The sequence below is a fragment of the Sinocyclocheilus anshuiensis genome, unplaced genomic scaffold (genome assembly GCF_001515605.1).
Source record: "Sinocyclocheilus anshuiensis isolate Anshui unplaced genomic scaffold, SAMN03320099.WGS_v1.1 scaffold332, whole genome shotgun sequence".
Lineage (NCBI taxonomy): Eukaryota > Metazoa > Chordata > Actinopteri > Cypriniformes > Cyprinidae > Sinocyclocheilus > Sinocyclocheilus anshuiensis.
In genome coordinates, this window is record NW_015554181.1 from 1,552,702 (window position 1) to 1,569,362 (window position 16,661).

General features: G+C 34.3%; 2 protein-coding genes and 1 pseudogene across 5 annotated transcripts in view; all 3 read right to left on the bottom strand.

Moving 5' to 3' along the window:
* The window catches only part of LOC107670979 (clustered mitochondria protein homolog), a 17,906-nt gene extending 16,748 nt beyond the window's left edge, over window positions 1-1,158 (bottom strand). The window contains exon 1 of the mRNA XM_016463795.1: window positions 1,048-1,158. Coding sequence (XP_016319281.1) covers window positions 1,048-1,158 — 111 coding nt within the window. The remainder of the gene's footprint in view (window positions 1-1,047) is intronic.
* LOC107670980 (probable ATP-dependent RNA helicase DHX37) lies at window positions 1,025-14,810 on the bottom strand (annotated as a pseudogene).
* An 883-nt stretch (window positions 14,811-15,693) lies between these two features.
* LOC107671026 (platelet glycoprotein Ib beta chain-like) overlaps window positions 15,694-16,661 on the bottom strand; it is a 6,313-nt gene continuing 5,345 nt past the window's right edge. For all 4 annotated transcript variants that reach the window (XM_016463857.1, XM_016463854.1, XM_016463853.1 and 1 more), the window contains exon 4: window positions 15,694-16,336. In XM_016463857.1, the coding sequence (XP_016319343.1) occupies window positions 16,108-16,336 (229 nt within the window). In that variant the 3' untranslated portion in view covers window positions 15,694-16,107. The remainder of the gene's footprint in view (window positions 16,337-16,661) is intronic.

A 16,661-nucleotide genomic window follows, 5' to 3' on the forward strand; every position in this document is an offset into this window, starting at 1 on the left:
TATATATATATAACCAAAATGTGTTCTTGTCTTAGGACAACTTTGATGAACTTTTTTTGATCCACTTCAAATGTTGACTATTGTATATATACACATTATATATATATATATATGATAAATTATGCATATAATTGTCATGAAATTGATGCTAAAAATAGGTTTCATTTTCTTCAAGGGAAAATCAAAGGGAAAAAATTACATTTTTTTAAATATCTTACACAATGGAATAGAGGTTTTTAAAAAAAATAGTAATAAAAATAAATATTTCACTGTCGCAAAAATAATTTTGTAGAAATGAAATGAGTTATTGAAATGTATAGTACACTGTAAAAAAATGTATGCAATCTTAATGGTGAAATATTGTAAAAACGCTACAGAAAAAAACCTGTAAAATAAAGTTAACAGTAAACAGTTTTTGAAACCAAAAATTAATGAAAAACGTGAGGTTGACAAGATGTTTCTTCATGTTACTAAAGTGATCCTGTGTGACTTTTAGTGCGTTTCTAGGGTCAAAAGAGTCCTCTATCAAGTATCTATGGCTCAGGTTTATTCTTTACAGAGATAATTAACCTAAAAATGAAAAATCTCTCATTGTTTACTCAACCCTCCACTTGTTCCAAGCCTGTATGAGTTTCTTTCTTCTGTTGAAGATATTTTTAAGAATGTTGGTAACCAGACAGTTGACGGTGGCTACTGACTTCTATAGTATTTTATCCATATTATGGAACTACCATCAACTATTGTTTTTTTTCCAACCTATTTTGTGGTCCAGCAGGTGAAGATGGTACGTCTGATCACTTAGTAAAGCACCAGCACACTTCAACAAGAAATCATTAATATCTGGAGCAAAACGCTGCAGGACGACGCACACGCTCAACTCTAATACTGTTAGAGGTTTGAAGACATCACTAACACTATCCTCAATAGCAATAGTGATGCTCACTGCTGTTAGTGTGTTAAAGGCCAGAACAGACAGTATGGAGACACAAGGTTGTTTAAAGACAAAGAAATGTATTTGCTCTGGTGTTCTGATCTGAAGAGGTTTACAAAAGGTTTACAAAAGTCCAGTTTGCAGTGCACTGCAGATGCGGCGTGAGATCTTGCCATCGTTTTACACTGGAAGTCTTCATCTGTCCACAGGCTTTCAGAGGAATCCATCCGTGTGATGTCAGAGAATGAAGCACAAGCAGGAAGATCCTGTTCATTAAATGTCTTACAGCACGCATGTCCTGCAGCGTCTCAGATTAAAAGGCCTGTGCTGGTCAGACAGGTCAGAGGTCACTGTGTGTCCGTGTGTCAGATCGGTGGCCAGACTTTACTGACCTCTGCATGAAGAGACTCTGGGATCCACTGACAACACGCTGACAGCAGATCTAAAAGAGGGAAATAAAGCCATTTTTTGTCTCTTTCCACACTTCGGATTTCATAAAAATGTATTTCTGTCAGAGCTAAAAATATAAATTCTGATATTTATCAGCATTTTGATTCAGTATACAGTGGTGTGAAAAAGTGTTGGCCCCCTTCCTGATTTCTTATTTTTTTGCATGTTTGTCCATTCAAAAATTTAGATTTTTTTATGTTTTTGAAAGAAGTCTCTTATGCTCACAAAGGCAAAATACAGCAAAAACAATAATAATATTGTAAAATTGTATGACTTAAAAAATGATTTTCTATGGAAAATAAAGGTAATTGCGACGTTTTATCTGACAGTTTTTTCTTGCAATTCTGAGTTTATATCTAACAATTCAGACTTTGTTTCTCATTTCTGAAGATTCAAATTACTTTTATTTTTTTATAATAAAAAAAAAAAGAATTCTGTGATGTAAACTCAGAATTCAGAATAAAAAATGTCAAAAAACTCAAAGAAAAAAGTATTTTCTTCTTGCCGTTGTGAGTTTATATGTCACAATTCTGACTTATTTTCTCAGAATTGCAAGGAAAAAACTCAGCATTGCAAAACATAAACGTGCAATTACCTTTTATATTTTTTCATTATTATTTTTTTAAACAGGCTTCCATAATGTCCTATTTGAATATATTGTAAAATGTAATTTATTTCTGTGATCAAAGCTGAATTTTCAGCATCATTCCTCCAGTCTTCAGTGTCACATGATCTTCAGAAATCATTCTAATATGCTGACTTTCTGATCAAGAAACATTTCTTATTAACTAAAATATATACCTTTTGTAACATTATAAATGCCTTCACTGTAACTTTTGATCAATGTAATGCATCCTTGCTGAATAGAAGTATAAATTTCATTCAAAAAAAATTCTTACTGACCCTAAACGTTTGAATGCTAGTGTATCGTGACAGCTTTGCATTGCATGGTCTGTAATACAGTAAAATCAATCCCCACATGGTTTTCCACTAAATGACCACAAGAAAGAACCTGAATCATTTATGCATAGCAACTTACATTTTTCATCTTTCTTCCATGCAGCTTCTAAAGACGTTCTGTTGTCAACTTTCTCTGCCACCAGCGCCGTCAGGAGAGCTTCAGTCCGCGGCTGCAGCCTGAGATTATTCAACAATAAGTATTTCCACTCCGAACAAAAGTTAAAGTGTGTATTAGATCTTACTTGGCCCACGTCTTCAGCATGGTGGAGGGTGACGACAGTAAACATTTGCTGAACTGTTGAATCTTGGGACAAACCTGCAGAAATTCAGCTAAGAATAAGTTCATACATCACTTTCTGCAGCAACACCACGGATTATGAATATGGTATCATGAATCATGAATATGGTATATTTCAGTTTATGTATTTAAACTGCTGTTTAAAGTTTTGGGTCAGTAAGATTTTTTTTTTTTGACTGATAGAAATGAATACTCTTATTTAGCAAAGATGCATTAACTTGATCAAAAGAGCCAGTAAAGACATTTATAATGTTACAAAAGATTCCAATTTCAAATAAATGCTGATCTTTTAAACGTTCTATTCATCAAAGAATCCTGACAAATTCAATGTATCAAAGTTTCCAAAAAAATATGAAGCAGGCCAACTGTTTTAAACATCACTAATAATCAGAAATGTTTCTCGAGCAGCAAATCAGCATATTACAATGATTTCTGAAGGATCATGTGACACTGAAGACTGGAGTAATGATGCTGAAAATTCAGCTTTGATCACAGGAATAAATTACATTTTAAAAAGCATTCAAATAGAAAACATTTATTTTACAACTAAAAAATATTTTACAATATTGGTGATTTTACTGTATTTTTGATCAAATAAATGCAGCCTTGGTGAGCAGAAGAGATTTATTAAACGGTAATGGATTTATTTTGTAAGTAGCCGTGTAATAATTAGGATAAATATACACTCAGTCATCATTATCGTGATTATGGTCATTACATTGTTTTGTTTTTTTCATAATGACCAAATTTGCCATGGTTTTAAACTGGTAGAGCGAATAACTGACATTTCCATCTTGTTTTGGTTTCACACCCACATTTACACACACCCACACACACTCATAAATGTCACCTGGCCTTCCAGGAAAAACATTGCAAACAGTTTGTAACGCTCAAGGCCCTCTGGGTAATCCATCTCAATGGCAGGAAGCTTCCAACTGACTCTGTCAGCAGAGAGAGACACACCCACACTCAGACTAACACCCACATCATGTGACTGTAATTACACACACACACACACACACCGCGGCACTAACAAACTAGAGCTGGCTTTGAACTCTGGCTGAGGACAGGAGGACAGACAGCAGCTCTTACAGAAGGTGCTCTGCTGGTGACACTTCACTCGGCCGCTCAGTGGGCAGAACCAGGGGGCGGGGCTTTCCTCCGGAGCACTGAAGTGACAGTATTGTGGGAGGAGCTTCGGAATCCATTCAGCCTGAACGGCACAAACGCCTGCAAGAAACATTTATATTCTATTTGAATATAATGTGTAAAATGTAATTTTTTCAGCATCATTCCACCAGTCTTCAGTGTCACATGATCCTTCAGAAATCATTCTAATATGCTGATTTGCTGCTCAACAAACATTTCTGATTATCAATGTTAAAAACAGTTGTGCTACTTAATATTTTTGTGGAAAACGTGATACATTTCATTAATAAGTCTTAATTGTTTTATGTCACTTCTATTGTAAGTATAACACAAAGACACCTTAAGTCATTTATTTACACAGAACATGTCAATAAAAGATAAAATATAAAATGTAGATAAAATGCATGATTAATTTGTTAACAAATATTGCACTGGGTACAATGTAAACTATTTTGGTCTATTTTTTCTCTATTTTCAATTTTCTATTTCTATTTTTTGGTCCACTATATGAGTCCATGTCCACTTCTGATTGAAAGCCTAAATATTACAATAATGAAACTATTAAATAAATAAACTTAATAAATTGTTATTATTAACTTACCTAATTATTAACCAATTATCATACAACAGTTTAAAGTTTATACCAGCCATGAGATTTTCCACAATTTTTTTTATCTGTTTCTGAGACACAAAACCTTATTTATGAAAAGTGCATTTAAAGGGCGATGTATAGAAATGCACTGATTTCGCATATAAACACACACACACACCTCTCATGTACATCTTGGTGGTCTCCATGATTTCCTGATAAACCACAAACTCTGGAAGTGTCTTATGAAGGGCAGATGATGGGTGAATGAACACTGGATCATCCAGCAGAGGGGTCTGTAACACACACATACTTCTGTGAGATTCAACAGCAACATCAGAAGCAATCTTCCAGGAACCTTGTAGCCATTCCTCCATTTGGGGTCGAGCAGCTCCTCGGCCTGCACTCGTCTGGTGATGTGATCTCCTAAACCCGCCAGTACGATCTGCCGTAAACACAGCACCTGAGACTCTGTCGGAGGAGCCATCTTATTATCCATGTATACACACGGCATTCACTGAGACAGACAGAGAGACGGTTCAATCATATACAGGCAGGCACAGACACAAAGTAATCACTGAACAGAAAAAACACGTGGATCTTCATGTATGTACCTGCACTGGTCAGCTGTTCTCGTAGTCTTTGGATTTCCAGCATGGCTTTGTACCGAAGCCCGTTTTCCTCACAGAACTGCTGAGGGCAGCCCGCAAATTCACAAGCACCAACAGCCCCTGAACAACCATCAACATCCCAACATTTACACAAAAAAAACACACAAGCTAATGACAGAAACATGCATAGAAGATTTGGCATTTTTAAATGATCAGCAATGACCAATACGTTTTTTGTTTTTTTTTTGACTGTTATTTTGCACACATATACAGTATATATTTTGAAAATATTTACATGTATGTACATGTATATATTTATATCATGTATAAATATATTTCATATACAAGCATAACATATTTTTCTTAAATATATGCATGCATGTGTGTGTATTTATATATATATACATAATAGATATACAAAGTACACACACTTATTTTAGATGCAATTAATCATTTGACCGCACTAATTTTATTACATAATACATGTCATATTCATTAGGTAATGTATTTAAAATTAACATTACCTAGTCTTTATTCGAAAAAAAAAAAGATTCCTAGTATGCACAGGTTTACTAGATTCCCAAAGTGCACTTTTAGTGTTTATGTTTTTAGCAATGTCTACATTCGTGAAAAATACTATAATAGCAATTACAGAACTAGGAAGTTGCTATCTATCTACAGTATAAAGGTGTTTATTTTTTATTAAGATCAAACTATTTATTCATTTTCAAATGATTCATTTCCAATTATTTTAGTAAATATTATGTAAAATAAATATGCATTTGATTGCAGTGATTGGCATGTATGTTAATTACTATCTTTCAATTAAATAGTGATATCGTATATATCGGCCAATGGCCACAACATTAAAAACATTAAAATAAAAATAAAATATAGATAACATTAAAAATCTATCAGTTGACCACTATAAGACACTGTTGATATTGTTAACTAAAACTATTAAAAATAATTTTTATTCATTGAAACAAAAAAATTACATATAAATATTGCATGAAAAAAAGAGTAAATTAATTAATGAAAACTAAAATAATAAAAAAAAGTGTTATTTAAAATAAAATAAACAGAAATTAAATAATAATAATAATAATGTATATTTACTATAAACTTAATAATTTCAGCTATTATATTATTTCAGCTAGTTGCCAAAGTAACATTTCTCATTTTCATTTAGTTTAACTTGATGTGCTAAATGAACAAAAACTGAAATAAAAATGATAAAAAAATTAAACAAACTAATAATTAAAAAAAACGAATAAAAATACAAAAAACACAGCAAAAATTTAAAAAACTTTAATTGAAGGAAAATACAAAATAAAAACTAATTCAAAATATTTTTTAAACTCTATTTTAGTATCTCAATGATACTAAAATAGCACTGCAGCTGACTGAAATTAATAATTTTAAGTTGAAGTACTAAAATTACTAAAACTAAAACTGAAATAAAAATTTATTAGAAATATCAAAGTAATAATAATAATAATAATAAAAAGACAAAGTACACAACATTACTAAGACTTAAACTAAAAATTAAAACTGAAAACATAAAATAAATAAATAAGCTAATTCAAAATATGAATAAATACTATAATAGTATATAAATAATACTAAAATAACACTGGTAGAGGAAAGGTTTCAGCCAATATAAATCTTAAGGAGTTTTCACATTAGACCTGAATGTCTGAACATTTGACATCAACATCGATCATCGCAATCAAACTCATACCCAGCAGAACCATCAGATCTCCCAGCTGAAGCGACTGTCCTTGACCAGCCCATAACCTCCTCATCTGAACACATCTGGCTTTCTTCCCTGCCATCTTAGTGCTCTCCTCCTCGCTGCCCGCAGGCCTGAGAAACCCAGAGAGAGACAGAGTGAGCGCTACAGTTTCCTAATGTTTCTTCTGAAGTGAATGAATGTGCATGTGTTATTTGAATGACCTGTCGTATTCCTCAAAGATCTCTCTGACGGTCATGGCTGCCACTATAGTGATGATATACGGCATACAGCCCTGCTGACGGCCCAGCGCCAGCATCTTAGCATACCGCGGTGCTACGGGAAACGCGGCCATTGCGCGGCCCAATGGAGTTATGGGGCACGACAGACGCGCCCTCTCCATCTCACCCAAACTACAACAGAGAGAGAGAAACTGGTTAAGAAAGAACCAACCAATGAAAGACACTAAAAACGAAGCTAAGACAAGACACAAATGATGATCTGGATCTGAACGTTCTGAAATACTTTGCAACTATCACAATTTTTAATAGGTAAAAAGCACTAAATTTAAATGATATTACAGTTGACTGTCAGGGTTTTGTTGGAAAATCATTTTTGTTATCATTACTTATAGTTACTATAGTTCATAGGAATGTGTTTATGAACGATTTTGAAAACATTACAATATAAATATTGAAATGTGTTTTAATTATACAATATCTATATAATAATATGCAAATAGGTACATATTTAATAACTACATAATATACATATTTTACATTTTTATACATGAAAAGATCAAAAAAAAAGTTTACAGCTACACTGATCGGGTCTAAATCAGGGTTATTATAGTAACTAAAACTACAAATAAGACTAAAACAACAACAAAATGTGTTACTTAAATATTAACTAATAAATAAAATAAAAACTATTTTTTCATCTATTTGCAATTATTTCTCATTTACATTTAGTTTAACTAAAATAACTAAAACCAAAACTGGAATAAAAATTAAGAAAAACTATATGGACATATTTTAAAACTAATAAAAATGGCAAAAACACACAACTAAATTACTAAAACTTCAGCTAAATTAATAATACTAAAATCAAAATCAAAACTGAAAATGTAAAAATAAAAATGAATTCAAAGTATTAATAAAAACTTTAAGAAATAGTTTATATCACCTTTTAAATATTTTGCAAATATGTGCGATTTTATTAAGAAACCGCATAATGTCAGTATTTTACATTTTTGAGTTAATCACATTTACCGCTAAACAGAAAGGCTGTGACATTTCTGTGAGTTTATATCACATGTGCATATTTAAAAACATGTTTTTAATTGGGTATTTTCATATACCAGTGTATATTTTTAGTCTAATTGCTTGTTTAAATTTCCTTTTACTTCACTTTCAGCACATAAAATGGATCAGTTAGAGGAAAGTGTGACGGATGAATAAAAGAGAGGAGAGAAGGTCCGTGCCGTCCGCATCGAGGCGGTTCCTCCAGCGCTCCCAGAGAGATCAGGAGCTGTTCGGCAGAGATCAGCGCCTCGGATGAGGGAGGAGTCGGGAACGGGAAATTCACAACCTAAACACACGCTAAATAAATAAATAAGACCAAACCCAAACCTGTCATGCTTGGATGTAATAGTTCTTGTGTGATTATCACATGATGAAAGGAAACCTTTTCAATGTTGAGATCTTTCATCTGAAGGACGAGGTCATCGACGGGACGCCGTGTGATTTCAGCCTCCGAAAACAAACTGAAATCGCCGAACACAGCAGACGAGTAGAGCCTACGCACACATACACAAATATCACATCACTTTAACACCACAAGATCTTCCTCTCATTTAGATTCCTCCAGAATACAACAATGGTCAGATTCTGACCTATAGCAGTGACCCGGCTCCGTTCTGCCTGCCCTTCCTGCCCTCTGATTGGCTGAGGCCTGTGAGATCCAGGTAACCTTAAAGGAGGAGACGCCCGTCACTCTGTCATAAAACCTCTTCTTCACACGACCGCAGTCCACTACATACTTGATGCCGGGGATCGTCAGAGACGTCTCGTCCACGTTAGTCGCAACGACGCACAGCGGGAGGAGGACGGAAAACCTGAACACACAACACAACTAAACGAGCTGAATACTACAATAACTGTCACAAATGTTTTCATTTTTACATGTCTGAGGGTTGAGGTCCATCTAATGCTAGTACATCTGGCAGCATTTTACTATTATTCATCGATAGATATTAATTCATTATCATCCATATTGATTATGTTTATTTATTTATCTTTATAAATGTTGAATTTGGTTCTGTAATTCACTCAATTCAGAGCTTAATAATTAAAACTACAGTTTACAAAAATGAGTAAGTCGACATAAAATTCTGAATTTGGAAAAAATTTTCAAAATGTCAGAAAATAGAAAGTAGTTCAAAAGCTCTTGTTGATTATTTATAAAGAGACATGATCAGACTAAATCCTTGGATAAAATGTAAATATAAATAAAATTAAATTAAATTAAATTAAATTAAAATAAAATAAAATTGTACTCCAAAATTGGCTGTGGATGTTCATTTTTCCATGATCCAATAACATTAAACCGTTTCAAATATTAAAAATTATTTATATTACAGAAAATTTATTTACATTATAGTATAATGTAGTTTCTATTGTGTAATGTTAACGTAAATTATATATATATAGTTGATATATATATATATATATAGTATTATATTATTAATTACAGAAAATTATATTAATTTATACTATAATATTAAATACTTTCTATTGTTCTATTGTACTGTAATAAAGTAAATTAAGTGTGGAAAACACTTATTGGACTCTGTTACTCCAGGCCACTAAAGTAAGGCGCATACCTTTGCCTGCTGCACAGGTGCCAACAGAGAGTAGAGAGGAAGCACATACAGCGGGATGGACGGGTCGGCCTTCTCCTCTGAACACAGCAAACACACACACATTAACACACATCCAGTCAAGCACAGATGAAACACACCTGCATATCTATCACCGAGTCTCTCACCATTATCGGCGTCCGGATGATCTCCTAGCTCCAGCTCCAGGTCTGAACCCTCATTATCATCCTCATCAATTCCGGCCTGACGATCCTCATCACCCTCGTCCACAGGCAGAGCCGAGTAATTGTCCAGATTAATCTTTGGGAGCGACTGAAACGGAGATCAGAACCGTGTTGAGTAAACAGCACACTTCTTGCACAAAATATACTGGACACTGCATACTGTTTTAATAAATAGTCCGTCAAATAATATGTAGCAATGTTTCAACTAGTAGTATGCTACATTATTGACTACTAGGGTTGCAAAAAGGTGGAAAATGTCCAGTAAATTTCTGAAACTTTCCAGGATTTTTTGGAATATTCCAGGGATTTTTGGAATGTTTCCGGAACTTTTCCACCCCTTTGCAACCCTATTGACTACACCACTTCATTTTCATTTATCATTTTAAAATAGAAATGAGCGGAATATTATTACAGCATTTATTAATCCTTGTTAATGTTAGATAATAAAAATACCATTGTTCATTGTTTGTTTATGTTAGTTCACAGTGCATTCACTAACATTAACAGATACTTTACAGATACCAGAACTTTCAAAAATGCATGAGTAAATGTTAAATGCTGTATTGTTTAGTGTTAGTTCATTGTACACAATGTTAACAAATAACACCTTTACTGTAAAGTGTTTACAATCAATTCGGATCAACCAGAGAGAGAGAAGAGACACACATGACAGGCCAAAAAGTACCACACAAACCCAGCTAACAGGGAACGTTCTCAGAACATTCTGGAAACATTCTATGACCAAACATTTATTCAAAGTTATCTGGTCTTTAATAATGTTCTCAAAACGTTAGCACAAGACAAAAGAGTGTTTTATTCCTGAAATATTTTAGTTGGATATATTTTTTAAATGTTAGTACTGGTTTCAGAACATTCAGAGAGCATTCAAAACTAACGCTCCCACAATGTTTGCAAAATGTTCGCGAACGGAATGTTCCTTTAACGTTTGCATAACAAACAAAAACCCTTCAAACATTTAAAAAACTGGATGTTTTTAAACGTTCAAAGAAAATTCAGAAATAATGTATTCATAACTTAATAGAAACGTAAGCAAAACCTTCTTAGAATAAATGTTTGTTAGCTGGGATGAGTGTCATCATACCACGTTCTTCTTTTTCTTTGCTCTTTTTGACTTCTTCAGATCTTCTTCTGTTTCAATTGAATCTGAAAGAACACACACTTCAGTTTTTAATATTTGGGATGGCTGCTTAACCTTTTAAGGGATTTTAACTAACATTTAGATACAAAAAAGACAATGTACCGTGTATGTGGTTTTTAATAGCTACTTAGCGATTCCTCAATAGAGTGATTTTTTTTAGTTAAGCATAACATTGCTGTGTGAGATGTGTCTGTGTACCTGTGTGCTTTTGGTGGGGTCTGTAAGGGGGGGGTCTGGTGGGTCTGCGCAGACTGAGGAAAGCCTTCCTCAGTCTGCGACACACAGAATGAACCTCCGCTTGACCCGTCAGAAACACCAGAATGCCACCTATAACAACACACATGTTTAGACCCCTGCATTCATGCATGCATCTGTGCATATCATTTATCTTTGCTACTATGTGTGTTTAAGCGACCTGGCGGCAGCATGCGGTGAATCTTGCAGCTCTTACGGAAAGCTTCTCCAGTGTAGTCGTCCACTGGTGTGCGTTTATTAAAATGAACCGTGACCGCAAACTGACGGGCCTCCACCTATATACACACATATACATATTTGACAACACTATTTTTCTTGATCATAACAGAAGTTATCTGCATATAAAAGTGTCTTAAACAGAACGTTCTCCTAATATTAGTAGTTGGTATTCAGTATTCAGGACAACTAGATGAGCCCCAGAGACAGATCCCCAGTGAAGACCTTGTCTCCTAGACGGCCACCGGGACAAGACCACAGGAACCAGTTGAGTCCTCTGCACAATCTAACTTTGCTGCAGCATGGATCAACCTGCTGGTCCGTCTGGCCAGAGGAGAACTGGCCCCCCAACTGAGCCTGGTTTCTCCCAAGGTTTTTTCTCCATTCTGTCACCAATGGAGTTTTGGTTCCTTGCCGCTGTCGCCTCTGGCTTGCTTAGCTGGGGACACTTAATTTGTGTGCGATATTGTCGACTTTATTGCACAGATACTATTTAAACTGAACTGAGCTGGATGATGACATCACTGAATTCAATGATGATCTGCCTTTAACTGAAAAATGAGTGTTTACTATTGTCACTTTGCATTATTGACACACTATTTTCCTAATTAATGCTGTACAGTTGCTTTGACACAATCTGCATAGTTAAAAGCGCTATATAAATAAAGGTGATTTGACTTGACTTTGGTTCCTGATAGTGTTTGTTGGGAATTCCATAATAATGTTCCAAGAATATTGTTTAAAGTTCTTTTTTTACAAGCATAAAATAACATTCCCAGAACATTTCAGAGTTGTTTTTATTTTTTTTGGTGACGACCTAAAAACAACTTTTCAATTTTTAGGTTGATTTTTATTTTTAAACTAAACTTCCAATTAAGAAAGTCACAGATGATTTAGTTTGATGACCTACAGAACATTTCCTGATGTTTAAATATGTTTAATTTATCGTAATCTGCAGAATACACACCTGATGCCTTAATTAGTTTACTACCGTTTTTGATTATACATTTGTATTAAATCATACATCCAGAAAAATTAAAACAGACAGAATTTCAGAAAAAATAATACATTTCATAGGATTCTATAATTGTAAAAAAATTATATAGTTGTAATAATTATTGCAATAAATTATTTTTTATTAAGTTTTAGACATGCTTTTTGATTATTCATAATTTAGCATATGGAATCCAAGAAACTTCAAATGGAAAACTCTGAATTTGAGGAACACAAAATGGAATTTGGGAAAACATGAAACGGATTGCATAGGTGCCTAAAAATTAAATTTTTGTTAAACTTGTGTAAATTGTGGTTAAATTGATTCGTTATTTTCAATAATTAGACATGTGTTTTGATTACAATTACATTTAACAATTAAAATGGAATCCAGAAATATAAAAATGGAAAAAACTGAATCCAGAAAAATTTCAACAGACATAAATAAAAACGAAGAAAAATAAAGAAATAAAAACGAGGGAAAAACGGAATTCATCAACTATTAATCAATTGTTGTTAAACTGTATAAGTTTCATGATTTCAGTTATACTTTTTGATTACTAAAATTACTCAAATTAAAATAAATATTAAAGCTGCAGTCCATAACTTTTTTGTGTTCAAAATTTACAAAATGTATATAATAAAAGAGTACACCATGAATCCATTTTCCAAACTGTGTTTTTGGCTTGTCCTGAATCACTACGGTACACCTATAATACGTGTTTATATGCGGATTATTTTAGACTGGTTCGGGTAGGTACCGCTGCGGAGTAGCCCAGTACCTGCGTGATTCCTCATAGACAAAAACAGAGAGAAGTAGCTCCGGATACAATGTTCTTCCTCAAGACGCACGCAGTTCTGTTTATTAACCGCTAGAGCGCCAAAAGTTACGGACTGCAGCTTTAAACAACTGAATTTGAAAAAAAAAAAAGTACCATGCAATTTGGGAAAAAATACAGATTTTTATAGGACCCTACTTCATGCCAACGTGACGTGTGATAATGACATGAACAATAAGAATAATGTAAACAAATCAGACACCTTGATAACCGGTGGAGGAGTTCGGAAGAGTCTCTTGTTCTCAGTGAAGTCCTCCAAACGCAGCGTTGCCGACATGATGATCAGCTTCATGGGTAAGCCTTTCTGTGAATCACAGATCGCATTATAAACATGCCAACCACACAGCTTTAACCTGATGTTCATGTGTGTTACCTTGTTGCGGAGTGGGACGATGCGTGACAAGAGGCCGATGAGGATATCAGTGTAAACGCTGCGCTCATGAGCTTCATCTATGATGATCACGCTGTATTTCTGCAGCAGGAAATCCTGCAAAAACATGCATCATGACAGGGACATTAAGAGAAAGCAGATGCATCATCAAACAAGCAGCAGTGGTGACCAAAATTATTAGAACACTAGTATTTCCAGCAGCTAAAAAATGGTTTTAAAGGGGTCATATGATGCGATTTCAATTTTTCCTTTCTCTTTGGAGTGTTACAAGCTCTTGGTGCATAAAGAAGATCTGTAAAGTTGCAAAGACTAAAGTCTCAATATGACTCATGCTCAGATGAAAAATGCATAAACTTGTGTTGAATTATATATGTGCCAAGTCTGAATATTTGCAACGTAACTTTAGATTAATGAATAATTGCGATAATAATGATGATTATTAATAGAAATAACAATAATCTGTCTATATTGAGTCTGATCATATATTTAACAATATAATCTGTTATTATACAAGCAATAGGCTACTCAAGGCTGTTTGGCACAGTGATTTTAATATGTTTGATATGGTCATGTCGAGCCTAACAACACCTTTTAACCGAGCTAACATCACTGTATGTCCACAAGTAGCTGATTTCTTTCATACCCGCTGGGTAAATTCATCTCTGTGGCAACACAGTGAGACATGCTGATCGCCGCCACTCTCCTGGGCTCCGTCACACCAATAATGCCACCAGAGCTGAGAAACAGAGAAGCAAACAATGAGAGACAGACGGCACAGCTCACATACAGGCAAGGGCTCGTCGGTTGACATTACCTGGCGTATGCCGTTACCGCTGCCCGTCTCTCCACACAACACCACACACTGTTTTTCCCTCACCGCCTCCATGATGACCTGCTCCTCCGCCAGGATCGGCAACTTCAGACGAGCCTCCCGCAATTCACATGAAGAATTATACCCCGAATCCAAAACCAACAGCCAATCGATAACATTATTAGGAACGGCAAAAACAGAGTTTACGAGTGAACTGAATCGGATCTATGTGAATCAAACCAAAACGATTCAAATCCAAATGAGAACATGGTAACATCGCCTTTATGTACAATAGGTATTCATAACGTATGTGTGCATCTTCATACATAATTATGATCCAAAATTCAAATGCATTTTAATATTTGCAGATTCCATTCTCATTACGTGTTTTAATACATTATACTTTCTAAAGTTGTCAAATAGAGTATTATAATGCATTCAAACTGCAGTTACAATTATTAATGAGATCATGTAATGCATTATAAGGTGCATTACAAGGCATAATTTACAAGGCATAATTAATGTATTAAGAATACTTCAAGTGAAGTGATCATATTTGTTCTTTCATCTATTTATCAGTTTATAAATCATCATCATTATCTACATTTATGTGCTGTTTCCCTGCGGTCAAAACTGAATTTTCACAGCGAGAAACATTTCAAAACCTGATATAATATAATATAATATATATATAATAATAATATAAAATAATAATAAAAATAATATAACTAAGTTTGGGATCAGAACGATTTTTAATGTTTTTTTACAGGAGTTTCTTCTGCTCATCAAGGCTGCATTTATTTGATCAAAAATACAGGAAAACATGTAATATTGTGAAATATTATTATGATGTAAAATAACGTTTTTCTATTTTAATATACATTCAAATGTAATTGATTCCTGTGAAGCAAAGCTGATTTTTCAGCATCATTACTCCAGTCTTCAGAGTCACATGATCCTTCAGAAATCATTCTAATATGCTGAAAGGGACAGAGAGGTGTGGAATAAAGGTAAATTATGTGAAAAATAATGAGTTTTTTAACAAACGAAGCATTAACACACGTTAGACTGCACCCCATAAACACAATCAAGCCTAGAAAAAAAACACCCACCCCTTTAAGTATAGCAACAATAAAAGGGATGATGATGATGATAATAATAATAATAATAATAATGTAATATTGCGCTTTGTTTTTGTGCTTTTGTGTGTTTTTGTTTTTATTGAAGCAATAAAAAGAAAAGGATATGAATAACAAGAACACATACACATGCACCTGTAAATATGCACCAAAATTGTTTTTAATTCATTGTGACCATTGGATCAAGTTTACAAAAGAGGGTAATTTTTTGCAAAGAAAGTACAAAAGAAAGGCATTTATTCCTTATTTTCCCCAATTAGGATGATTTTTACAGTAAACATTACCATTGGTTGTCTAAACTGCATGCAGCATTTTTATTGCATGCCTGGAAAATGTATGCAAAAAAGCATTAAAAAGCAGATAACTTTAAAAGGAAAATGTAATATGATAAATGAAACTGAACACAGTTGTTTGTTTTGCTCTGGTTTGTGACCGTCTCGTCCTAAAGGCTCCTGTCTTTTAACATGACGCATTCATTACTCTGCGTCGTGCCGCACCTCTCGGCTGAGCAGCTCAAACCGCAGGAGGAAGAGGATGACAGAGGCCAGCAGGAGCACCTGCACAGTGATGAAGATGAAGAGGCTGATCTGAGAGGCCAGAGCCAGATTACACAGCCAGTAACGACAGGAGTCCAGCAGCTCCTGCTCGGACAGAAACACGAGCAGGCGCCCCCGCAGGTGAGCAGGAGAACTGCAGCTGGCGTTCCTGAAACACAAGCTTAGGTTATTCAGCAATACTATCCTGTTAAAACCTTTATTGTGTCAAAATTCTAATTAAGCACAGATGTGAACTGTACGTTCTGTGACTCACAACCAGAAACTGTCTTGCATCTTTTTTGGCATTGTGTTCATTCAAGAAAACTTTGGCAAGGCATTTGCCAGTTCGTTGTAAACTTCATACACAATGACTTTGAGCTTTGTTTTGTTTGGATCTTTCACTTGTGAGAAGCAATATGGAAATGTTTACTTTCTATGCAACTTCATTATTTTGCTTGCAGAATATTTGATCCACAAATGCAAGTTTATGAAAG